Source organism: Mercenaria mercenaria, chromosome 13 (genome assembly GCF_021730395.1).
Source record: "Mercenaria mercenaria strain notata chromosome 13, MADL_Memer_1, whole genome shotgun sequence".
NCBI lineage: Eukaryota > Metazoa > Mollusca > Bivalvia > Venerida > Veneridae > Mercenaria > Mercenaria mercenaria.
The window spans coordinates 31,372,231-31,397,277 of record NC_069373.1 but is presented as its reverse complement, the minus strand read 5'-3'; the positions used below and the strand labels follow the sequence as shown (position 1 = coordinate 31,397,277).

The 25,047-nt window shown below is 33.9% G+C and overlaps 4 protein-coding genes across 5 annotated transcripts; 1 reads left to right on the top strand and 3 right to left on the bottom strand.

The window, feature by feature from the left end:
* The first annotated feature begins 143 nt into the window (after positions 1-143).
* LOC128547872 (uncharacterized) lies at positions 144-5,761 on the top strand. The gene is made up of 6 exons (XM_053521441.1): positions 144-613; positions 899-981; positions 1,510-1,733; positions 2,632-2,761; positions 3,871-4,038; positions 4,942-5,761. Exons 2-6 carry the CDS (start codon positions 912-914, stop codon positions 5,022-5,024), a joined length of 675 nt encoding a protein of 224 aa, XP_053377416.1. The 5' UTR covers positions 144-613; positions 899-911; the 3' UTR covers positions 5,025-5,761.
* LOC128547871 (uncharacterized) lies at positions 5,736-15,595 on the bottom strand. Its single transcript, XM_053521440.1, has 10 exons — positions 14,729-15,595; positions 12,377-12,624; positions 11,452-11,584; positions 10,857-11,015; positions 10,358-10,564; positions 8,473-10,070; positions 8,094-8,208; positions 7,650-7,815; positions 7,079-7,208; positions 5,736-6,301 (listed from the first exon to the last, which is right to left on the bottom strand). The coding sequence occupies exons 1-6, from the start codon at positions 14,790-14,792 to the stop codon at positions 10,024-10,026; spliced, it is 858 nt and encodes a 285-aa protein (XP_053377415.1). The 5' UTR covers positions 14,793-15,595; the 3' UTR covers positions 5,736-6,301; positions 7,079-7,208; positions 7,650-7,815; positions 8,094-8,208; positions 8,473-10,023.
* LOC128547707 (phospholipase A and acyltransferase 3-like) lies at positions 6,203-8,208 on the bottom strand. The gene is made up of 4 exons (XM_053520807.1): positions 8,094-8,208; positions 7,650-7,815; positions 7,079-7,208; positions 6,203-6,301 (listed from the first exon to the last, which is right to left on the bottom strand). The coding sequence occupies exons 1-4, from the start codon at positions 8,206-8,208 to the stop codon at positions 6,203-6,205; spliced, it is 510 nt and encodes a 169-aa protein (XP_053376782.1).
* A 1,232-nt stretch (positions 15,596-16,827) lies between the features above and the next one.
* On the bottom strand, positions 16,828-22,498 carry LOC128547870 (uncharacterized). 2 transcript variants are annotated; one of them, XM_053521438.1, is made up of 6 exons: positions 22,319-22,498; positions 20,886-21,139; positions 19,472-19,595; positions 18,272-18,457; positions 17,629-17,841; positions 16,828-17,442 (listed from the first exon to the last, which is right to left on the bottom strand). In XM_053521438.1, the coding sequence occupies exons 1-6, from the start codon at positions 22,428-22,430 to the stop codon at positions 17,396-17,398; spliced, it is 936 nt and encodes a 311-aa protein (XP_053377413.1). In that variant the 5' UTR covers positions 22,431-22,498; the 3' UTR covers positions 16,828-17,395. The 2 variants fall into 2 exon arrangements, with proteins under 2 accessions (XP_053377413.1, XP_053377414.1); XM_053521439.1 differs by lacking the exon at positions 22,319-22,498 and adding an exon at positions 21,401-21,532.
* Between the last annotated feature and the right edge of the window lie 2,549 nt (positions 22,499-25,047).

The window sequence follows — 25,047 nt, the reverse complement described above, 5'->3', positions numbered from 1 at the left end:
GGCTTCGGGGAAGACTATTCCTGAGTCATGCCAGCAAGAACGAATAAAGAAATAAAGTTCTGTAGCCAGAAATTATAATATTTCAAATTGTAAAAGCATATTTTAAGATGAACTTTTGCTAAACCGTTTGCAAATATCAAAACTCGGGATGTTTGCCAAACGAAGTGTATTTTAGACACTTTTAGATTGTATCCTTATAAATTTAGACTCGAAAATGTCTCTAAAATTGTTGACATTTACATACTTTTGAAACATATTAATATGTACCGTTTGTTACAACGCAGTTTTAGATAATACTTTATATCAGTGTGGCGCATCAAAGATTGAATATTGAACAACTAGCAGATTAGTTCTGTGATAAGATAGAGATTTTAGCGATAAAAAGATATGTGTAGTTTGTAATGATAAAAGCTTAAATCAAGATTAAAAAGAAACAATAGAATTATGCATGTTTATGACAATTCGAAATATACTGCTAAAGCAAATCATTTTGTTTATAAGTATTGTGTTTGGAGACAACTTTAGCAGATTTATGAATTTCATTGCAATGCATCTATATGGAGATTTAATGAACTTTAGCGTTTGATAGATTTTGCTGTTTTCTACATTTGAGGTAAGTTTTTGTATGTTTTTCTTCTTAAAGTGAAAAAAAAAATCGTGAATTCAATTTGCTGTACATATGCTAATGCGTTTATTTGATGATAATTATATACTTGTATTTAGAAATGATAGGTCTAAGTGTGGCGTCTTAAGTTTACTTGAACTCTTCGCGTATGTCTGATTTAATTTTACAAAATGATATGTTGGTTAGACGTAACGTGTTTTAGTGTATCGAATTAAATGTTATGCCGAGATGTTTAAATGAACGTACAATAGCTATATGGTATAATATTTTCAGAACGGAAGGCGCTATGAAGACTGAGTTTACTACTTTTGTCTTCATTAGTATGTGTACAGTTACTGTTCCTGGAGAGAGAAAAGGTATCTCTTACTATAATATAGAAAGTTCTTTAACAATTTTTGAAAATATCACATAGGGAAGCAGAATCAGCCAAATGATGTTGAACGAGAATGGCAGATATTCCTCTCACTACTAAAATGATACAAAAGCAGACCGCTGAACTAGAAGTATACGGTCGTGAATTTTACTGAAATCGGATCTGGGCTCATATGTTCAAAGTTACCATAGGTAACGGATACAAAAGAAATAAATCCTAGGATGACCAGAGGCCTCAGTAATAATCAAGTTTACAGTGTTGGCTTTAAACACCCATACAATGATAACTACCTGATATGGTACCGTTGTAATGGGATACGTTACATTCGTACATAAATTAGGGGCAAACTATGCCATTGGCGAACAAAAGTAAAGTTGTAATAGAAAGTCACTCGTATATATTTTTTTATTAACTGCTAACGGTTTAGGTCCTTGTCAAAGGATCATTCAGGCAGCTAATGAAAGATCAAGCTATTTTGTATTGTTGGAATTATACATTTATTTCTTTTCAGATAGATCTATTCCTGTTGAACATTCGTGTAATCGTCTCCCATACATTTTGAAAGGCACAGAGCTTCAGTTTAGTTATAGCGCCGGGCACCTGACAGATCGCAGCTGTGCTGTTACAGTTACTGCTAATGCGCAGGACAAAGTCTGTGTAACGTTTGTGCAATTTTACCTTGACTGTTATACAGATATCATTCTTGTTGACGAGGCCGTCCCATTACAGAAAAATGTATGTATAAAGAAGCAACTATGGTTTAGTTTTCAAAAATCTACTTCAAACAACAACTTTTGAATATCATTTACTAAGTAGACAAACTAATAAAAATATTAACGATTAGCCTTACTTTCAAATAACACCAAATCGTAGAAAGAAATTGTTATTTCAAATGAAAATTTAACAGTATATAAAACATGTAAATTACTCTACAAAATAATTGTCAGTATACGGATATATGTATTGTATTCTTGGAAAGGACTGCATAAAGGGGCAACACTTTCAGACAGGTCAACACCTAAAAACTATTTTCAAAGAACTTTTACGATTCTTCGTTTTGGTGCAATCGCAATAATGTCCCAGTGCTGAAATGTTACATAACTAGATGGAACATAGTTTTCAGCAATTGTATATTTTTATTTCTTTACAAATGGCATTCAGTTTCAAAGTGGGATGGGGGCAACATTTCAGAATATTCTAAGTGTTCATCGTATGAAACAGTACGGGGATCATGTAACGGTCAGGTAGATTCTTGTATAAGATGTTGTTCGTTTATCAAATGTCTTGATGAAATACTCCTAAACCTTAAGGGCGTCCAGTATCTGAAAATTAATTCATGTTAAAAACAAACTGTAATGTTCAGGCGAATACTGACCAGACGTTAAGAGAATAGTCACAGTAACTAAAATATTCATTACACAATGCAAGTTTAAAATGTATAGCAAGTATCGACAGCTGCTCGTTCTATATAATGAACGAGTATAGTAGGATATTTCATCAGCTACATTGACATGAAAAGAAAGATCTATACTGTATTCTTCATATCTTTTTACATTTCTTTCATTCTTAGATGATATACATTATAAAATATTCAGAGGTATTTTGAACTTTGCATAATTCTATGGTTATACAGATATACAAATGTGACTCGAGGCATACATCGGACTTTTGTTCTCGGACGTCACTGGAGATCATTTTTCAACGGAAGAAAAATCTACAGGCGGACAGCTTTGGGCATGTGAAATTAAGGGTATACGGCATAGGTACGTTACTCTTTAAACATACAGTATGATTTAAGGAAAATACGTAGATTTGAAAAAAATGTTATATTAACAAATTATGTTTTACATCAAAACAAAGTTCACAGTAATGTAATTGTTATGATCAATTTAAAATCCGTTGAGTGATAATTTGTAGAGCAAACTTTATATTTAGGTCTCTAATTAATTTTTACTCAGTTATGTTGAAAAACTCACTGATTTAGAAGAAGTGCAAATAATAAGTAATGAATCAGCATTTTCCTAATATAGATCGTGTAACAGTGAAATGTAAAACCGCCTAGATATATAAAATTCGTCAACATACATATTATTGTAAATAGCCCGTCCATAACCGCAAATTTATATCGCCCTATATGATGTTGATGTACCAACTTTGTCTCCTAACTGTCCGTGCAAAATATGTTCACAGCCGTTTTTGTTTTAGTAATTTTGTCATGTATTCAAACCGTCAATACTTAAACATTCCTACTATAGAGTGTTCTATCAGTCAAGAGACAATCACCATCCTCTGCTTCTCTGGAAACATCTCCTGAAACATACTACTTGCTTTCTCCCATTTTTTGTAACAATATTTTTCTTTGATTTCTCTTTAATATAAAACAAAATCACTGATATACATCTTTCTAAATGTGGTAATAGGACTTTTTTAATTTTCAAGATGTCTTGATTGGCTTGGTTTTTTATTTTTTATAAAAACTAACGACTTTGATGAGGTATTTTACTTTGTAAATTTCAGCCATTTTCTTACCCATTGTTTTAAAAAGCAATCAATTTTGACTTTGTTTGTGATTGTTTTAGAACAATTCTAGTTAGCATGAAAGCAACATTTCCAAAACATCATAAAAGTGTAAGAAAGATTTTCCGAAATGGCGATTTAGCCCGGTTTTTGCAATGGGAGAAAAGCGTAAAATTGATATTATGAAAAGTATTTTAAAAATCATATAGATCCTACAACCACATTCGGAAGCTTTTAAAGTTATATCCTTTTACATATTGATACTGCAAATTAAAGCTGCAAACCTAGTTACGAAGAAGGTGAATAAGATAGTAAATATATGTATAAAATATACATATTCGTTTTATTTCTGCAGCTGAATCAGATTCCATCCCTGCCTCAACTGTAACTGTGTTGATAGTTGTTGGTGGCCTGCTCGGTATTGTTCTCCTTCTTGTGGCGTCGTCCTTTATCTTATCACGTATTCTTTACCACTTCCATCATAAACACAGACGCCAGAATGAACAACACTTTTCACACGAAGGTAATCATGTTTAATCACTTGTTTCGATGAACTTTAAACTGCTAGTTGTACCTGTTGTTATAACACATGCATATTTCTGCTGGCCCAAACATTCTACTATCAATGTTCTTGATATTCATCTACCAGACTTTTTATTTTATGTGCATCATTCGGGTCATGAATATCAAATGTCAAAATAATTACAATGCAAAAACAGAGTATTATTTTTTCTAACTTTACTGGCAACCTTGTAAAAGTATCTGTTTACCTACTTTCTATGTAACGTAATAATCTAACAACTCTTTGGTTCTAATTTTCGGCAACATGACTTTTATCGAGTATGGCGTATTTTTCACAATTATGTTACGAACTGATATAGGTCAGATGGGTGAAAATTTCGAAGGAAAGAGTGGTTAATATATTACGAATTTGCAGAACCTCCCTTTTCGGAGGGCGTTTAGAAGCTTCATGTTTTAGTGATTTCATATCCATTTAGAAATGTACACTTACCGCAGCGTAATAAATCGAGCCAATTTGCACATGATTTTCTTAAAGATATATGAAAACCAAATTCATGTTTAGATACATGACAAATTACTTCATAACACAAACCACAAAATTAATCTGCGCACATAAATAGTATTGTTTGTTAGGTTTAGTACAGTACACACCTAATTCATGTACAGCTAACCACAGTTACAACATGTATTCACTTAAAACTGGACGGTTTTTTTAACAAACGATTGCTATGCATGTCATTTCATTTCGTTGTGACTGTACAAAGACAGTAAGTTAATATGTTTAGTCAAGTTGAACTCATTTAATGAGGATTTTCGACATTTAAAGTTGGAGTCTAATATTAACAGTTCTAGAGAAAGATGGCATGGATCTCTTTAATTTCATATGTTTATTTTTTCACTGCAGAAGCTCCTCTTGAACCACCGCCGCCATACCCAGGGCCTGATTCGGAGCAACAAGAAATGAGTACAAATTCATCGCAACACTGAAACTGTACAAGACACTTGACTAAATTAGTTTATTAAATGCCAAAACGCAATTTGGGGAATTTTTGTGATCGATAAACATATTTTCAACCAAGGGAAATTATATATAGTCGTACAGTGTCTGAGTCATAGAATTATCTCTCTTGAATCGATAATTTTATGGTATCTCTCCCGACTTACTCTTTTAAAATTTCACTTTTCGAAGTGGATATTTTGATATGAAAATGTGTTTTAGGGTTATCAAAATCATGCACTAAATTATCAAAGCTGTATTTTCCCGGTTTAAGTGTTTACTAAACGTCTTGTCTGCTTGCCTCAAATTTGCATAGGGGCTTATGATTTAATGTCGGGACCCTACGGAAATACTGCGCATGCGCATCGCGCCACTTCTGACTTTCCCCAACATGTAAACATGCTTCGTGAGTGCAGACGGAATGAAATGTAGCATTTCTTGGAAAATACGTAAATTTATCCGTTGTAACTTTACTGTGTTGTTGAAAATTAAGCGTCCATTTGATCGTAAACAGATAAGAAGGTTAAAGACCGAAATAAAGCGTTTACGGGCCTGTCCGGTTTGGTGGTCGTCCGGATTTGGTGGTCGCCAACCAGTATAGTACATATTTCCGTGAAACTCGAGATCTTTCAAACGAACAAATGTTAACTGAATAAGCACACACTAAAAGACTTTTAAAAACATACAACATATACAAAAAACTAATTAGATTATTTTTTAAATCATAGCTTTTTATGTACATTTTTCAAGATCATTGCATTATATATTACTCGTATTTGGAATAAACCTCTTCAGTATGTGCCTTGAGATGAAGAAATACCGATGTACTCCTTGTCTACACCTTTCAGAAACACATTGTCAGGAAACCGACATCAAGAGAGAGTCCTTTTCATTGTTATTGACCTCCTTTATCTCATCAAATCATCGCATACCGGTTTATTTTATTTTCAAATGTATACTGCTTCAAATGATACTATTCACAATACTTTCTGGCAAAATGGCAAACGTGTTGCAATTTTCAAGCCTTCTGTGGGATATAAACTTTTACCAAAGTCCACAGAAAAAAACTCTGATACACGAAAGGAATAATGTTATTTTAGTAATGTATAGTATAAATTCATTTTTAACGACAAACGTGTTTTCCATTTTAGATATCAAACGCGATATTCTAAAACAGCTGTTTAATTCCAGCAGGAAATGCTCTGTCCTTTATAAGTTCAAGTCCTGTGTCCACAACAAGTTTTCCGACCTCTTCTAACCTCTCAATCTAAACAAATATATACAAATATAAATAGAGATAGACATCTGAAACAAACAAATATATTGAATTGGAAATATTAACATTAACTATTCGGTCGCTTTCTCTCTAAATTAGATATTGTCAATTTCTAAAAATATTGTCTTTAATTTTGGACAACAATATAACATTAGATATAACATTTACAAATTATGTATGTATATTTCATTTGGGATTGTAAAGTTTAGCCCTAAGTCATATAGTCAATATAACTGTTGCGATTTAACAAAAGAGCCGCACCATGAGAAAACCAACATAGTGCATTTGCGACCAGCATCGATCCAGTCCAGCCTGCGCATCCGCGCAGTCTGGTCAGGATCCATGTTGTTCGCTTTCAAAGCTTATTGCAATTAAAGAAACTGTTTGCGAATAGGCTGGTCTGGATCTATGCTGGTCGCAAATGCATAATGTTGGTTTTCACATGGTGCGGCTCAAATGCTGACAAAGTTATGGATCTATGTAACGTGGTAGACAGTCAAGTCTACTGTAGATCTGTCCCTGCTACTCCTACTGTCTATTTTTTGTATTTTGTATTCATTTTTCTAGGTCTGCTTGTTTCTCTATTTTCTTTGGATTTCCGACAAATAGTGTTCTTCTGAATGCACCACCTCATGCACCACTGACATATCTAATCCCAATCTACTCACAGTAAGAAAATAACAGTTACTGATGCTGAATGAACAAGATGTGGTCACCACTGGCAGCTATTTTCATCGTTCAGATATTCATAATATTCTATCTACATACCTGGCTACTGAGAGGTTTCCCGTATCTGCACTCTGTAGCAAAATGTTCGCAGTTATAAAAGAGCGGATTGTAGCCTTTCTCACCGAGGCGCCTGTATGCCCTTTTCACAATTTCTGTTTTTGTAAATGGTCTGCAGTTCATTGAAAAGACATAGTTGATTATATCTTGAGTATGAACTATTTAACCATAAACGAAATACATGTATTTTGAACTTCATCTAGATTTATATCAAGTCACCCTTAATAAACTAATCTGTGTAAGCATAAAACACAACCAAGTAACGAAATACTGGAATCGATTTGAATGAGTCTGTTCATGAGAGATAAAATAAAATTTGAAAAAGATTTCCTTCCTGAAAAATTGTAAATTTTACACTTAACGCTATTTGAAGTTTTCATTTTAATGATGGAGAGATATGTAACCGAAACTGGAACATCATTAATAAACGGATATAAGTTAGATACCCGCTGTGTAAAAGATTAGACTTATTCTTGTACATATGTTCTGCACTTCCGCTAAAAATGTGTAAACGATATTTCATTGAACAGAAAAAAATGTGTAACAGACTTACTGTATTGTGTTGTCATATCTGTTATTCACACTAACATCTGAGTGTTTTGCGACATCTGTTAATTTATCTTTTCTGACTTCACATCTTCCGGGTGCTGATAACAAACTCGGAAGATTTCTTGGATTGTCTTTACGCTCGAGTCCAAGATGTATTATTTCGCCATTACCTTGAAAAGTGTTCCATGCGTTAAATATCAAATTATGATCTCGTATGATTGGAGTTATATAAAACTGCTTTCGGAACGAAAGGAAACACAATTTTCCATGGTCTCGTAGCTTTTATCATTGTATTGCGTAAGTAAGAAATATGACATTTATATTCACTTATAATTGGTTTAGATACTTTACGTAGCCGCTGAAAGAAAAGTCATCACAAAAGATTTGAGTATGACGGTGATCCTTGTATTTTACAAGATTTTTGGCTATATGTGATATGCGCACCTACCTACATAAACTCCATGGTGAGTAAACACACCGTTGGCTCTAACGAACTCTACTAGGTCTCCCTCCTCCAAAACAGCTTCAATTTGCTGCACATACATATTTCTTGGTGTTGTCATCTGTCGTGTAAGCAATAACTGAATGTAATCACTAAACAAAAGTACATGTACACTCAAATGATTAATTTCACTTGAATGAAATCAACATTCCTGTAATATAGATATATGCTTACATATCACCTCTCTTAAAATACAACAGATATTTTATATTTATGTTGCTTCGTAAATTTTATATTAGGTTGAATAGCTCATACAGCGCTTATATTGTATAGTTTCATGAACATATCTCGACAATATTTTCCTATCATAACGTCATTTACTTACAGCCGCAAAGTTATTTTCTTCCACCATAGGCAATTGTCAAGTTAGAATATAGTGAAAGGCACGTGCGCAGAGACAGATATACTTTCCTTCATCCTATCTCGAGTATATTTCCCGCTGAAAGTGTTTAATATCTATTATGAGTTAAAGTGGCATCCACTTTGAAATTTATTTTCACGGACGGAACTTGTATAGTGTTCTAGTAGATTAAAAGGAAAATATGGGATATGACAAATATAACTTAGATATAACTGGCTTTAAATTTTTAAATTCCTCAAAATGATTAAGTATTTTTCGGGGAAGTTGATACCTGAATCAAGTTCAGTCTTCGGTGTCGCTGAACACAAATTTGTTTTTATATAAAAATAAACTAAACACGTCAATGAGGCCAGAAAGAGGGTACGTAAATTTAACGTTTTCAGCGTGTTGCAGGACCGAGAAATCGGACAGTAGGAAAATACTAATTATCCTCACTTCTGTTTGGCAGAATCGCGTTTAGGTCGGTTTTAATGATAAAAAGACATTTTAGTATTGTTTACCTTGTTTACATTCAACTGTAAATGTTTGATGCTGCTAAGAGTTTAAAAAATCCAGCTGGCCTAGATACGACACAAAATTTTAAGTAAAACAATTTGGTTTAAACGCATAATGGGAAAACATTGATACTTGTTTTATAACACGCAATTTTCTCGTCTTCATTTATTTGATTGTAGATGAGTTCCCCTTGAATAATGTTGGGGCATCAAGACATGTATGCGCATGAGCAATGAAAGCACATGCAGCTTCCCCCAGCGAGAGCTGTCACAACATTTCGTCAACAAATGTAAATATTCCATTTTTGAAAGTTTAACTTACTGATTTGCAATTATTGCAGATTATGTTGCACATAATGCAAACGTCTATGTACTTGTCAAGAAATGATAAAAATATACGCCAAAATAAGCGTTTACGCGACTGTTCGATTTTCTGGGTCGTCCGAAATTCTGGGTCGCCAACCAGTAAACACATATAAAATGGTAAAGGCAATACCGTGAGTACTTCTAATATTAGAATGATAATTTGGGAAGAGGAACAATACGTATCAGTGACACTTAATGAGACAACACAAGCTTTGAGGTTCATAAATTTATTATAACCGCTAAAACAATGTGAATGTTTTACTAAACACTCGCAACATAGTAATAGGGGCATTGTAAAAATGCGGCAAGGCATTGCGCTTGTATTATTTTAGTTTGGTATAAAATGTTCTGAATTTATTCTGCTAATCTACTAAGATTCTCTGACGAACAAACTAACCACAAACACATTCCAAAATTCAAAACTGCATCTGGCAGTAACAACTCATCTATCACATAATGTAATATCTACGTTCTTCAAGTCCTATCATTAAACTGAATCAATTGCTGTTAATATGAGCATTCTTATATGAGCATTCTTTTAAAGATATCCACGTGTCATGCCTCTTCAATGTCATGTCTCTAAGTGAGAACCAGCTGGCGCTGTGCCTGTTCTATATACTGAGCAAAATAAAGAAGTGCTTGTCTCATTGCTAAGTCAGTAACCTGGATAAGGAGGTGGAGGATCGCTCTGGTCTATACCACCTACAATTATAATCATACCTTTTAAATAGCATTAAGCACGTTAGGTGACTGATACAGTATTCTGGTAATGATACTGTCTACATGTTGTTTTACAGCAGTAGTATATACAACCCGCAAAATTTATCAATCACAGCAAATTCTGGGCACTTTTAGATTCATTATTGTATATAAATGTATTTTCTATCCATTACTTTGTCACGACTAAGCAAAAATGTAGCTTGCTATTTTTTGGTGTTTATTATCTATATATGCTTTCATTTATTTTAGTTATAAGTTTTGCTATATACCTGGTGGTGGACTGGAGTTGTTTTGCCTCGCCGTCCTTTCATCGTAGCCAGTTACAGTAATATTTGCAGCCGGATGGACGTGGTGTCCACCCTGCTGTATGGACGTCTGGTAGTCAGATACTTCTGTATTGAGAGAGTATTGTTGTGAAACAGAAGACACAACTTGCTGACACGAGGGTTGGTTAGCTTGGCTGTACATATTGTAACCTGAAAAAAGCAACAGACAGCGGATCAATGAATGAGTCTATAATCGGTGTGGTCGTCTTAACGGCATCATTTTGTCTCGTTTAGTTAAATTTATGTACTATTCATATCTTTTCTATTAACCGAATGGGCGAATAGATATTTCAAGATAATAACTGAAATGTTCCAATTGCCATAGCATGTATCATTATTAGCAAATTAATGCATATGCGTTTGAAAGAATACATCTAAGTCGCCGTGGTGCTTGTCGAGAATATTTGACAAAACTCTAAACATAATATAATTAACAACTCACTCTGTTCTAGTTGGTCCTCTGACATATTCTTTCTTCTTCTATATGTTGCACATACAGCTAATAAAATTACAATAGAGACAACACCAACGACTAATCCAATAATTATGTTAGATGTTTCAGACTCTGTCAATAAAGATGACGATGTCGATGTGGTAAAATCTGTTGAAAAAGAATAGTATATCATGTAGGCTGTCATCGTAATAAAACTGTGCACATTTCAACACTGCTTCCAAATAGTATTTAATTGCGAGTTGTGTGCAAATTGAAAAAAAAAAAAAACTTTTTTCTTAAGCATGGCAAACAACAAGACGCATATGGTACATGAAAAATTGATATATGATCTCAGAATGAAGGTATAAAATTGGTAACTATGTTAGTAGTGATACAAAGAATGTTGAGAACCGTCGTAAGATCGTGTTTGTACAACTGACGACAGTGGCGGTGAAATGTTTATGAAGTTGAATAATAGCAAATCTACGTGTAGTTTTGAGAAAATTTCAATGTAATCAAGAAATAGTATTTTTACGTATAATAGATTTGATTTAGATTAAAAATCTAAATGAAATATTAATAATATAAGCTATCGTTTTCTTACAAGTTTGGTTCGCTATATATATTGCTACATTTACGCGTGCTATGGAAAAATCTGTGGGCGGCCGGAAAGCGGCAAAAACAGGAGTTCTCCGAGCACAAAGAGGATGCACATAAAAATCATGACATGTGTAGCCCTGAAAAAAGAACAACATTTAATCATTTAATTTAACTGTTTTGTTTACCTGAAAGTTGTAAGGATAGAATGTCTAACAAAATAAAACCTTTCTCAAAATTTGATAAATGAAAACATTCAACTTAAATAACCTGCCAGTGTGTTGTACAGCACGCAAATGAAATACAATATCATTTTCTGGAAACAGTATCTAAACTTTACGCATTCTAATTAAACTAAGACTATAACAAAAACCTTGTCATATAACTGATATTTTAAAGCATATCTTTTAAAGCAAAACATCCGTCTCTTAGAACTTATTTCACTGTTTGAAACTTTTAACAGTGGTAACCAAATACTACTCATAACTTCAGGCATGTCCCATCCCTGTAAAATTTCACCAGGAAAACTCGGTCTTTCGGAATGATGTACTTCAACCGATAGGGCCTGGTTAGCACAGGACTATGAATCGAAACCCGGGCGAGTTAGAATTGACCGAAACTGCGCGTCGCAAACTATTTTATCCTACACCTTTTGTTAAAGTGGGAAATGCTGTCAGTTGCCTCCAGAGAACATACAACTGGTAACAAGCATATGAAAATTTGTTGACAAAGATCAAACAAACGAAATGGGCAAGTTTTACAACTACTATTTCTTTTGATTATCTTTTAAGCCATGTTTGTGTGTTAGTGGAGATGAGCACTGTTCGTTTTCTTTATTTTGTGGACATAAGCGCATTCCTTGTTTTTTAGTGCAAGAAATCATGCGTCGTGACAGAATGATTTTTAGAAATGATCATAATATGAAAACTTACTATAGTATGAAGGCCTGGAGGAGTGTTTCCAACATGATAATTAAAAACTGACGAACAATGACGAGTCCGTGTAGAATTCGTTTGTATACATATCATGGTATCATTATTATTGTTCTGCACAGTAATAACACACAGGCCGCCATTATTTTGACCTAGATCACCACCGTCGTAGTCCAAAACGAGGCTCTCTTCGGCTGCTATGTCAAACGTGCGTCCACACTGTGCTTTTGTCACATTAATTTTTAAGTCTGAAAATAGTCCATACTAACAATAGTTGAATAAAGATTAGTTAGTATATTGAATAAGGTAAATGTATTTAAGGAAATGCAACAGATTTTACATAATTTAGGTACCAAACTTAGCGCAAGTCATCATGAATTTTAACATGAAACCATAAAGATTTGTTGGGTTTAACGTCGCACCGACACAATTATAGGTCATATGGCGACTTTCTAGCTTTGATGGTGGAGGAGAACTCCATGTGCCCCTCCGTGCATTATTTCGTCACGAGCGGGCACCTGGGTAGAACCATCGACCTTCCGTAATCAGGCACGAACCCATATAGATAAGGGGCAAGTGAATTGAAGTCAGCAACCTTAACTACTCGGCCACGGAGGACGCCGAAACCATAAAGAGTAACTGATGAGCGAGAGCAACATTTTCAGACACCTTGTATCTCTTCTTGCATAAGAACATTATAGCGGGTTCAGCAAAAGTATCACAGTAGTTAAGTCTTCGAAATCATTTATTAAATCATACATATTAAAGGAAGAACTGTTATTTTTTGCACATTTAGATGTACAATTGGCTAGTTTCTTTAATTCATATCTAAAGAAAACATTGAACATTTCCCCTACGAAATCAGAAATCGCGAAACTCTAAGTCAGTTAAAAAAAAAACAACACTTTAAATTGTATCTTTTAAATGAAGCTATAATAATAACCTCACTTTTATTCGATTAAATCAAACTTAATTTACATGTTTTCTATACTTGCTGGTACAGTCTCCATGGGTATTGTAACTTCATGGGGCAGTGTGTAGTATTGTTTCTTTTTTTTTTTAAATAATTAGTGATGGAACCATTACCCAGGAGTTATGCACCCCGTCTGGGCGTACCATGTAAGGCTTCAGGCACTGGTATCCGACTTTGGCGTAAGATAGCCTCAGGGGGAAGGATGCTATTACGGCCGTTCATTTCTTGATTTTTTACTTACTTTACTTATAGTGGCATTGCTTTCGTTCTATTTTCTTCTTATCTAATAATTTATGTATAATTCATATGACAATTCTGTCACAACATTTTTTCTTCTTTCTTATTTGTTTTCGTTTTGTCTTTCTGATTCATTTTATCTCCCTTCATGTCAGAAAGTGTAATAGCCTTGCAAAGTTCCGTTTTTTATATCATGTGTTTTTATTTTTTTCTATAGTCTATAGCTTTCCCGTACTTTTCCCACACAAGAGTTTTTTTAGGGTTTTGGCGCGCGGATTCCAAATAACATTTATTGTTTCACCACTTGTACATAATTTTATTTTATTTTAATATCTGTTCATTGTACTACATACTGTTTATGCCATTAAGAATTAATTTGTTCATAATATATTATTTTTATTCATGTCTTTCACTTCACTGTATATATTAGGATGAATTTGTACATTATTATGTTAGAGGACCATATGTTAGTCTGGCTATAGCCAAAATATACTCTTATATACTCTTGTTATACTCTTTAAACAAAGTTATTAGTATTGTATTATTATCATAACAATTAATACATCAAAATGTTAAAAAATTTATTCATAATCGGATTCGATTTTTCGGAAATGTGGTACTTATAAATGTAAAAGATATTATTTACGTAAAGACGTAAACTCAAACTTGTTGTTTTATTCTGTTGCTTTGGTATAATAACGGTGCCCAGTCAATGATTGTTTTGGTTAAGGAGTACAATTTAAGTCAGTGCTAAGGTTAATGAGAGCGTATGCATATATTTCTATATTCACATAAACAGACTATTTCAACTTAGCGTGCTGTGGTGAACTGACATTTTGCCTCCCCTGCTTTCTAATGAGTTTTTATCATTTTTATTTTAAAAGTAACTTATAGTTGTTTTTATAGCTTATAAAAAGAGTTTAATAGCCCAGTAGTTTTCTGAAAAAAGGGCTGTTTTTTATGTAAAATGTATGCTGTTAAGGGCAAAACATAGATAAATCATCTTTAATATTAGCATGAAATTCCCCTTTACTTAATCAAATACTTCAAATATAGTATGCCTAAATGTAAACATGGTGTTGATACGATTCAATCCTGAATAATACATATTGTCATCACATAAGTATGTTTAAAATGTTTACCTGTATTCACATGACTTATGTATGCCAGTATAATGCAAAACTTTGTTACTACCAAAATATCCATTTAAAATCACTTTGGTAAAACGTTTTATATATAATTTCATATTTAAAACCGTCAGTCATAAGTAATGGTTCGCTGTTTTGTAAAGGTAAAACTTCTATAGGCAAAGTAAATAACGATAAACTTTTGCCCTTTTGCAAAACACGTCACCGTAAATTTTATCATCTACGCTATTCAATGAAGAATGGTTGGTAGTCTATGATCCGTTAATAGCGCCAAAATTTGAATTTCATTGAAGATCACACTAAAACTGTTTTCTATGTCTCAGATAAATAATACCACTTTTTTATACAAATGCAAATAAAGAAGGTATCAGATATAGAGATAGTACCTAAAATTTTAAATTATGAAAAACAATTAAAAAATTAACTTTGGTTGTTTAAATATAACATTTAAGGCGGAATATAATGAAGAAGTCTTGATTTGATCATTTTGAAGTATGTTGTATAAGATTTTCTTAAACTTTTATTATTTTTTTATGTACCCCCTCTTGCAGATAGTCCTACCTATCAAGTCACTGCCAATTAGATCTATATCTGGATTTTTGCGGGAAGAACTTAACTCAATGCAAAAAAATGTCAAACACATGATTATTGTTTGACATCAGAAAATGTTTTAAGACTAATAAAATAAATTCAGATCCACTATTTAAGCTGAAATGTACATATCATGTTATTTCTACCATATCACATATCATATATAAAAACAAGAAAAAAACTCTTCAGCATTTACCATAAAATATAAAATTACAATGAAATGATTTATCACTAAGTTTTTAACCATACAGTTACTTCATTCTTCCTATTAACTGGTGTCATACAGGTGTATGACATATGCATACATTTTAAATGCAGGGAAGGATTATTATTTGTGTCATTGGTTGATCTCTAGTACTATGTCTAGGTATCAATATTTGAATTATGTTCATTCGCCGTTGTTTAAGATAAGTACAACTTCAACAACTTGAATTCTTCGCAGCATAATCTTTTTAACAGCACTTATGCCACTGTACACATTTTGTCTTAGTCGATGGGTACATGATTTTTCAATAAAACACACATGAACATGTTGTTTAACTTTGAATCCCTGGAAGTAGTTTGCGCCTCAAACCCTACGCAATCACATCTTTTCTAAGTCCAAAGGCGCTAATATATGCAATATTTGAGCCGACTAAAAAGAATAAGGTCACGCACATCTACACTTTATCTTTTCTAAGTCCAAAGACGCTAATACATGCAATACTTGAGCCGACTAAAAAGTCACGCACATCTACACATTATCTTTTCTAAGTCCAAAGGCACTAATATATGTAATACTTGAGCCAACTAAAAACAGAATAAGGACACGCACATCTACACTTTAACTGTGTAACATATTCTCCTTGCAAAGTTTGTTTCAATGGACCGACGGACAACTGGCTAACCGTGTGATGAGTCTGATGACTCCTATTAGCCCTGGGTATAAAAAGCATAATATGGATATTAAATGTGGTTGTATATAGACTCTTTGCGTTGGAGCTTATTTTTAGGTGTAAGTAAACGTGTATTTGTATGAAATTTGAGATGAACTTTAACTTGATGTGCGGACTGAATTTTACAAATAATAGGTTGCAATGCGAAAATGGCTAAAAATGATTACGCTGCGTTGCTGTTACCGTCATCAAGGTTACCATTTATTAATCGGTTGACAATTGACCAACACCAAGAAAGTCGCGTTTTGTTACACTTTAGCTCCTTGTATGTGACACTTCAAAATGTGTCGTCAAAGTAAAAACGAGAGTCAACCACCATGGAGAAAATGGTACATGATAGTTATTATATTTGTGTATTCATTGAGTAGTTTCAAAGGAAGAAATACGATTCTGCTAGGCAAATACTTACAATCTATATAATTGCAGTTTATTTGTCTAAAATACCCCTTCGTCCGTTTTTTTTTTTTTTTCAGGTAACAATCCACCAATTATTTTCTAACATACTTCCGTTGTAACATTAGGGAGTGTACGACCTTCTATAAATCGAAATAAGTATGACAGAAATCATTTTTTTCAAGAACTATATTTTTAATTCCACCTAAAAAGCGAGCAAAAATATATAAATAGGTAATGATACAATGTGCCTTTCTTTCTTCTACAACAATTCGAGTTGCACTTAACTTTTTAAATCTTGCCTTGTAGACCAGCGGAATTGGGTATACAATATAGATATATAACAATTACTTGATGTTAATGTTGAATTTGGCTGGTTTATATGTTTGCTTTTCATTGCTTGTATACTAGCTTTGTTGAAAAGTACGATAATTTCTTTCAAACTGCAGCGTAACATGCAAAGCAGTACATTTGTCGGTTACTTTACGTCTTTCGCATCTCTTTGTTTTGGCTTAAAAACCGACTGACAGACGAAATTGTTGTTTTGGAAACAATTCTCAAAACACTACCCGCCACAGAGACGACAGAAATGTATCCAGAAAAGGTAAGTAATTCCAATACATTAATTCATGTATATATAACGAAAACGCTTCCTGAGGACTGGTCCTACATTTTCCTGTTGTCCGTAGATTTATGTGTAATTGCACTGTGTTGATAATTCTTCTTGGTCGCGTTGACAATGTCAGTACCCAGGATAAGGTGGTGGAGGAGCACTCGGGTCTACAGGAGCTTAAATGAAAATATATAACAAGTTAGTCTTTTTTTGGCGAATATGTAAAGCCTAGCGCACGAGTTTGAGAAATTTGATTTCAGCGTGACATTAAAAATATAATAAAATAAACAGTTATAAGGCTCCCTCTTTAAATAATTTCCCCCAATTATTCCAAAGGCAAGTCAAGTTAAAAACACATGTACCTGATACTGGAAGACTATTATTTTGTCCCGTTGTCGATTGCTGTTGATCCGACAGGGTAAGGCTAACAGTTGGATGGACATGGTAACCAGCTAGATTTGGATCTTGGGTGGAAATTTGCGAAACAGTCGTATTTTGAGAATATTGCTGTGGGACTGAAGAAACAAATTGTTGATGTCTGGGCTGATTCCCTTGTTGATACTGCACATTGAAACCTGAATATGATACAAATGTTAAAAAAAATGAGCCTGCGCAGTCTGGTCAAGATCCATGCTGTTCGCTAATGGTTTCTCTAATTGCAATAGGCTTTGAAAGCGAACAGTATGGATCCTGGCCAGACTGCGCGTATGCGCAGGCTGGTCTGGATCCATGCTGGTCGCAAATGCACTGTGTTGATTTTCCCATGGCGCGGCTCAAATAAATCTTAAACTTGACCAATTCCTAACACTCTTAATACCAATATTTGTACCTAGCAAGTGATCATAAACTTTTGAGAAAAATCGAAGGTGAAGTTAGCAATCTGTGCAATAACACATGGCTTCGATTCAAGTAGAAGATAATGTTTACATGATGAGGAACGATTTTTGTCAGAAAGTCTAGAGATTCCCCAAATCAAAAATTAATTCAATTTAGTTTGCAACTTACGTTGGCCCCCTTGGGATTCAAAAGTACTCTTTTGTCTTGCATAGGCACATGCAGCAAAAGAAAGTAGAAGTACAACACCACCAATACATAGACCAATGGTTAATCCCATGGAATTAGAATCATCTGTATATTGAAACGACGACCATGTCGTAGTTTTCTGTACCACTAGCTGTGTTGTGGTAACGGCTGTTGCAAAAAGAAAGATAAGTATCGGAAGTTAGGACAAATCTATGAAAACACGAATTTGCTCTGCTGGACAAGGTTACACTGCACATAGTTTTACTTACTTTTAGTTCTAGTATTCTAGAAAATTTTAAGAAAATCTGTTCAGTAGAAATAACTGTAGGATGTTCCCTTAAACATGAATTTAAAAAAAATATAAGAGCCGTGCCATGGGAAAACCAACATAGTGGGTGTGCGACCAGCATGGATCCAGACCAGCCTGCGCATCCGCGCAGTCTGGTCAGGATCCATGCTGTTCGCTAACAGTTTCTCCAATTCCAATAGGCTTTAAAAGCGAACAGCATGGAGCCTGACCAGACTGCGCGGATGCGCAGGCTGGTCTGGATCCATGCTGGTCGCACACCCACTATGTTGGTTTTCCCATGGCACGGCTCATATAATAAAACTGTGCTGCTATTCATCAATCTTAAGTAAAAGAAATTAAAATGAAGAAAATTTTAACATCAAACGTATTTAACTATACTAAATGTATAAAATAACTGTGCTTATAATTAAATGCCACGCTTGTTAAAGACACTTCCAGTTTTTAATACACATTTGTACTGTGTTTAACTATACATGTATTAAATGCGTGTATACTTTTTTAAATCTAATGCATAGTACTGTTTATACACATAACATGCTCATGTCATATTTACATAAACTATAAGTAGAAACTGTTCACATTCAAAAACTAGTGTACCTTTAAATATCATAAATAGAAAATATGAGCCGTGCCATGGGAAAATCAACATAGTGGCTTTGAGACCACCATGGATCTAGACCAGCCTGCGCATCCACGCAGTCTGGTCAGGATCCATGCTGTTCGCTAACAGTTTCTCTAATGGCAATAGACTTTGAAAGCGAACAGCATGGATCCTGACCAGACTGCGCGGATGCGCAGGCTGGTCTGGATCCATCCTGGTCACAAAGCCACTATGTTGATTTTCTCATGGCATGGCTCATATCATGTCTTACGTGTTACATAAATTTCAACATGTACATATGCTGCGAGTATTTGTGCTACAGACTGGAAAGAAGCAAACACGGGAGTTCTCCGGTCACAAAGAGGTTCCCAAGAAAAATCGTAACATGTACGTCCCTGAAAAAGTAAAACTGGCTGGATCATTACTTTTTACATTGCCATTTTATTTACAGAAACTGCTTAGGATATTTTTGTTAATTAGAAATTCTACATTTGACCTTGCGTAAATCATTGTGATAATAATAATAATAAAAATAATAATAATGATGATGATGATGATGATGATGATGATAATGATAATGATAATGATAATGATAATGATAATAGTAATAGTAACGATAAATTTAGCTATACGTAATGATTTAAAAAAAATCTATCCGATAAGTATGTAACATGGGGTATGACTGAAGTAACATAGTTTCGGTATTACAAACAAATCTATCTTTAGTGACATAAACAGCAAGTAGCACTGTAGTAGTATCCCGGGGGAATATAACTTCTAATCAACATCAGAAGCTGGAGGTATGCACATGTTGGTAAAGAATAAATGTTCTTTGTAACCCGGCCACCAAAAACTCTAAACTTCAAACGAGAAAAGTACAGGAAAGCGTTGGATTACATTCCATTCAAAATATCGTAATTATGCCTGTATGAGATACAGTATTTGTAATAAGAGAAACAGATTAAAGAAAACATACAATAAACTATATAAAATGCGAACACTGCAAAGACAATTACACTCAGTAATTACTGTAATAAGATAAATACAGGACAAAATGAAGAAGAAAAAAATGTTTTGACAGAATCACAATACGATTTGTGTGCAACTAAATTAATTAAATGAAAGAAAATGTGTAGATTATAATGAATACATTATCTCAAAATGTAGATAAAAGTAAGTAACTTCTGCAGAACTTAAAATATCTGACAACCCACGAATAGGAAAATTGAAACAGTGCACACAAACGCAAAGATACACAAACGCAAAGATACACAAACGCGAATATATCACTGAACAGGCATAATAGCATATTCCAAGTTGAGACTGTCTTACCCACATTGCCGGATACCAGTGACTAAAGTCTAACATAGTTAGCCCAGACGGGCTGCACATAGAGGTCCCCCACCACCACTGGTTACTGGTAACATCACTTATTACTTCAAGCATGCAAGACCCCCATCTCCCCTCCCCCCCACCCCCCCCCCAGGCTATAATATCCACGAAGCTTTAACCAGCAGATATGAAAACATTTGTTGGATTTATATAATCACTTTCCATGCAATTCATGTTGAGGTGAATAACATCGTAATTCTGCCCAGAAGGTTTTAACATCCAACATTTAGCAACGTGAGCACTTTAATTAAACAACGTTAAATTGTAACTGAAATCAAAATATTTTAACTTACGTTTCCCAAAAAGCCAGAGCTAGAAGGATAGTCACCAATATAATAAGAGAAAATTAAGGAACATGCAAAACTGCGTGCCGAGTCCGTTTCTACACATATCATTTTGTCACTATCACTGTTTTGTATAGTTATGACACATAGTTCGCCAGCTTTTTTACCAAGATCACCACCATCGTAGTCTAAGATGAGTCTTGTTTCTACTGCTAGGTCCACTGTACGACCACATTGTTGTTCTGTCACATTGATTTGTAAGTCTGAAAACAAAATTTATAAGTTTAATATGATCAAAAATATGTAGACATATTAGTCCTGAATACCGTGAACGGTGTGAATCTGTGTTATTAACTGCTGTCATTTGTGCCGTTCTCTTGAACCGTCATTTCTGGACTTTGTTTATTTCAAGTCTTGAAGAGTGTGTAATAATTTAGTTCGGAGAAAAGAATGTTTACAAATCATTTTGTCACAAAGACTCAATTTGTGTTAGTATTTACACTTAAAACGTAATTTTCTCTTACCGGTCATATTTATATTTGTTTCGTGTATGTTTTAATATAGGAATCATAATGAACAAAGTACAATAGCGTCGACTTATTCCTGAGTTGTACGTTCCGCGCTCGAATTGGACAACATCTTGGCTAAAACAGGATGGTTAAGAACATATCGTTATTCAAATATCTTACTATATACAATCGTGTACGCAAAGTCATGGCAATTTCAGTCACCGCCGAGTTGATCTTAAACATGCAAGACGAGTTCAAACGCGAGCTATTCATCGCATACCTAGTTCTTGTCATCTCGAATAATATAATTTTAAACTGATTTTCCTTTCTTAGGGATTACGTAGTTAGTTTTTTACCTAAATAAATACCAGCACATATTAACATACTTAAAGGACGGATAGCTCAGTGGTTTGGTTTGCACACTGGCCTTCCAATCCTGAGGTCGGGGGTTCGATCCCCGGCAGCTACTCGGGATTTTCAGAAACGCTTTTCAGTGTTTCCCACCCAACTAGAGGGTGTACTGGTCAGGAACCCAGGCAATCCTTGCGTGTATCAGTGCTATACATAATTAATATCTTTATGTGTAGCATAAAATTCTGACAGACAGACAGACAGATTTATTACCGTATCAAATAAGAAAAGAATACAACTGTATACATTTAAGTACATATTTTAGAACTTTGAACTCATATTTAGAACTAGAACTAAAATGAGATATGTTATAAATAAATGTTTCCAATTTAAACTTTAGTTTACTATGGCAGATGCCTATCCGTTTCTATTTTATAATTTGAGCCGCGCCATGAGAAAACCAACATAGTGCGGACTGCATGCTGTTCGCTTTACGGTTTCTGTAACTGCAAATAGGCTTTGAAAGCGAACAGTATGGATCCTGACCGGTAAATATACATGTTTATATTTTAAAGCGTTTACCTGTAATCACGGCACTTATATATATTAATACCACGTTCACCTTCAAAAATATTCTAATATCCATTGAAACCTTAAACTTGTATATAAGGTATTTCCAAATGTCAGGGTACATGTATTGCAACGCTTGACTGCTCTGTTTAAACTTATTGCTTAGTAAACTGTGTCAGTTGAACACGTTTAATATGGGTAGTGTGGTCCGTAAACAAATTTAAAAGTAATAATATCTGTCACCTTTTTATCGATCTGATCATGAAGTACACGTATTTAAGAATTCTTAAAGTGGTATTTGTGAAATCATGAATAATTGAATTCTTGATTTTTTGACATGAAATATGGAAATCGAGAATTCATGAAGTTGTGAAATATTGAATAATTGAAATCTTGAATTTGTGAAATTCTGAATTATTGAAATCTTGAATAATTGAAATCGAGAATTTTTTGATATTGTGAATTACTGAAATATTTAATTATTGAATTATTGCAATATTGAATTTTTGAGATGAATTTTGCGTGAAATTTGGAAATCATGAAGTATTTAAATGAAATCGAGAATTCTTGAAGTGGTATTTGTGAAATCATGAAATCGTGAATAATTGAATTCTTGATTTTTTTTTACATGAAATATGGAAATCGTGAATTCATGAAGTTGTTAAATATTGAATTTGTGAAATTCTGAATTTGTGAAATTCGGAATTTGTGAAATTCGGAATTATTGAAATCTTGAATAATTGAAATCGAGAATTTTTTTAAATTGTGAATTACTGAAATATTGTATTATTGAATAATTGAAATACTGAATTTTTGACATGAATTTTGCGTGAAATATGGAAATCATAAATTTGTGAATTATTGAACTTCAATAATTCACGAATTCACGATTTTGCGTGAAATTAGGAAACAATGAAATTGTGAATTACTGAACTTCAAGAATTCACACATTCAAGATTTCAAGAATTCACGATTTTTGCGTAAATTCGGAAATCGTGAATTTGTGAAAAATTGCAAAATGCGTGAATTCTTGAAAGCGTGAATTCATGAATTCTTGAAGTTCAATAATTCACAAATTCACGATTTCCAAGTTTCATATAAATATCGTTTATTCTGGAATTTGTGAATACTTGAAATCGTGAGTTCTTGAAGTTCAATTATTCACGGTAATCACAAATTCGCGATTTCCAAATTTCACGCAAAAATCGGGAATTCTTAAATTTGTCAATTCATGAATTATTGAAGTTCCATTATTCATAAATTCACAATTTCCAAATTTCACGCAAATATATCACGAATTGTAAATTCACGATTTCCGAACTTCAAGCAAAATCGTGTGAATTCTTGAAGTTTAATCATTCACGATTTCACAAATTCACGATTTCCGAACTTCACGCAAAATTCTTGAAATACTTCATGATTTCTTGATTTCCAAATTTCACGCAAAATTCATCTCAAAAATTCAATATTTCAATAATTCAATATTTCAGTAATTCACAATTTCAAAAAATTCTCGATTTCAATTATTCAAGATTTCAATAATTCCGAATTTCACAAATTCAAGATTTCAATTATTCAATATTTTACAACTTCATAAATTCACTATTTTCATATTTCATGTCAAAAATTCAAGAATTCAATTATTCACGATCTCATGATTTCACAATTACCACTTCAAGAATTCTCGATTTCATTTAAATACTTCAAACGGGCTGTAACATATGAATGCATAAGTTAGTTCCATGGACGAACAGCAAAACAGACGGACTGTAGAATTTATATGCATACGTTAGTTCCACGGGAAACAAAATGACAGATGGACTGAAGAATTTGTGTCCATAAGTTAGTTCCACGGGCAAACAAAATGACAGACGGATTGTAGCATTTGTGTCCATGGGCGAACAGAGTAATAGATGGTCTGTAGGATTTGATTAATAACTCGGTTCCACGTGCGAACAGACTAACAGTCGCACTGAAGCATTTGAGTCCATGGGCGAACAGAATAACAGACGCACTGTAGCATTCGAGTCCATGGGGGAACAGAATAACAGGCGCACTGTATTTGTATATTATGTTAGTTTCAAGGGCGAACAGAATAACAGTAGCAATTTAGTACATAAGTTAGATTTACGGGAAAAGAGAATAACAGACGGACTGCAGAACTTCTATACAAAAATAAGTTTCACGGGCAAAAATATAACAGACGGTTTGTAGCATTTGAAAACATCTGTAAGTTCTACGGGCGATTCGAGTATGTAAGTTAGTTCAACTGGCGATTTGAGTATATGAATTAGTTCCACGGGCTGTTAGTCATACGTCGCACTCATGCATCATCGTACATATATAACTCAGTACCTGATGCAGTCGTTTTCGGGCGGAATGGTACAGATAACTCAACTCATAACAACAATATATGCACTGGTCTGTTGGTGAAGATCGGATGAAAACTTTGACTTAGAGGGCGGCTAAATTTGCAGATTTTGAGTAATTAAAGGGCCATAACTAAAGAGTGTCTGAAGCGATTTTGCTGGTTATGGCACATGGCCGAGATATTATGCCCACATGTTTGACTTAGAGGGCAGACAAGGCTAAATTTGCAGATTTTGATTAATTCAAGGGCCATAACTCAAGAGTGCCTGGAGCGATTTTGCTGGTTATCGCACTTGACCGAGATTTTATGCCCTCAAACATTTTCACCATGTTTGGTGACGATCGGATAAAACTATTTGATTTAGAGAGCG

Bases quoted from the DNA above. Each gene is read 5' to 3' on its own strand.
- LOC128547872 (XM_053521441.1), top strand. From the start codon at position 912: ATGAAGACTGAGTTTACTACTTTTGTCTTCATTAGTATGTGTACAGTT. The intron at 1,734-2,631 runs GTATGTATAAAG...ATGGTTATACAG, and splicing joins CCGTCCCATTACAGAAAAAT to ATATACAAATGTGACTCGAG. The intron at 2,762-3,870 runs GTACGTTACTCT...TTATTTCTGCAG, and splicing joins ATTAAGGGTATACGGCATAG to CTGAATCAGATTCCATCCCT.
- LOC128547707 (XM_053520807.1), bottom strand. From the start codon at position 8,208: ATGACAACACCAAGAAATATGTATGTGCAGCAAATTGAAGCTGTTTTG. The intron at 7,816-8,093 runs GTAGGTGCGCAT...ACACTTTTCAAG, and splicing joins TCACCATGGAGTTTATGTAG to GTAATGGCGAAATAATACAT. The intron at 7,209-7,649 runs GTAAGTCTGTTA...AATGAACTGCAG, and splicing joins AGATATGACAACACAATACA to ACCATTTACAAAAACAGAAA.
- LOC128547871 (XM_053521440.1), bottom strand. From the start codon at position 14,792: ATGGATATTTTGGTAGTAACAAAGTTTTGCATTATACTGGCATACATA. The intron at 11,016-11,451 runs GTAAGAAAACGA...CTTTTTCAACAG, and splicing joins ATATATAGCGAACCAAACTT to ATTTTACCACATCGACATCG. The intron at 10,565-10,856 runs GTGAGTTGTTAA...TGCTTTTTTCAG, and splicing joins AGAGGACCAACTAGAACAGA to GTTACAATATGTACAGCCAA.
- LOC128547870 (XM_053521438.1), bottom strand. From the start codon at position 22,430: ATGTACCCTGACATTTGGAAATACCTTATATACAAGTTTAAGGTTTCA. The intron at 21,140-22,318 runs GTAAACGCTTTA...TTTTGTTTTCAG, and splicing joins TATAAGTGCCGTGATTACAG to ACTTACAAATCAATGTGACA. The intron at 19,596-20,885 runs GTAAGTTAAAAT...TTACTTTTTCAG, and splicing joins GCTCTGGCTTTTTGGGAAAC to GGACGTACATGTTACGATTT.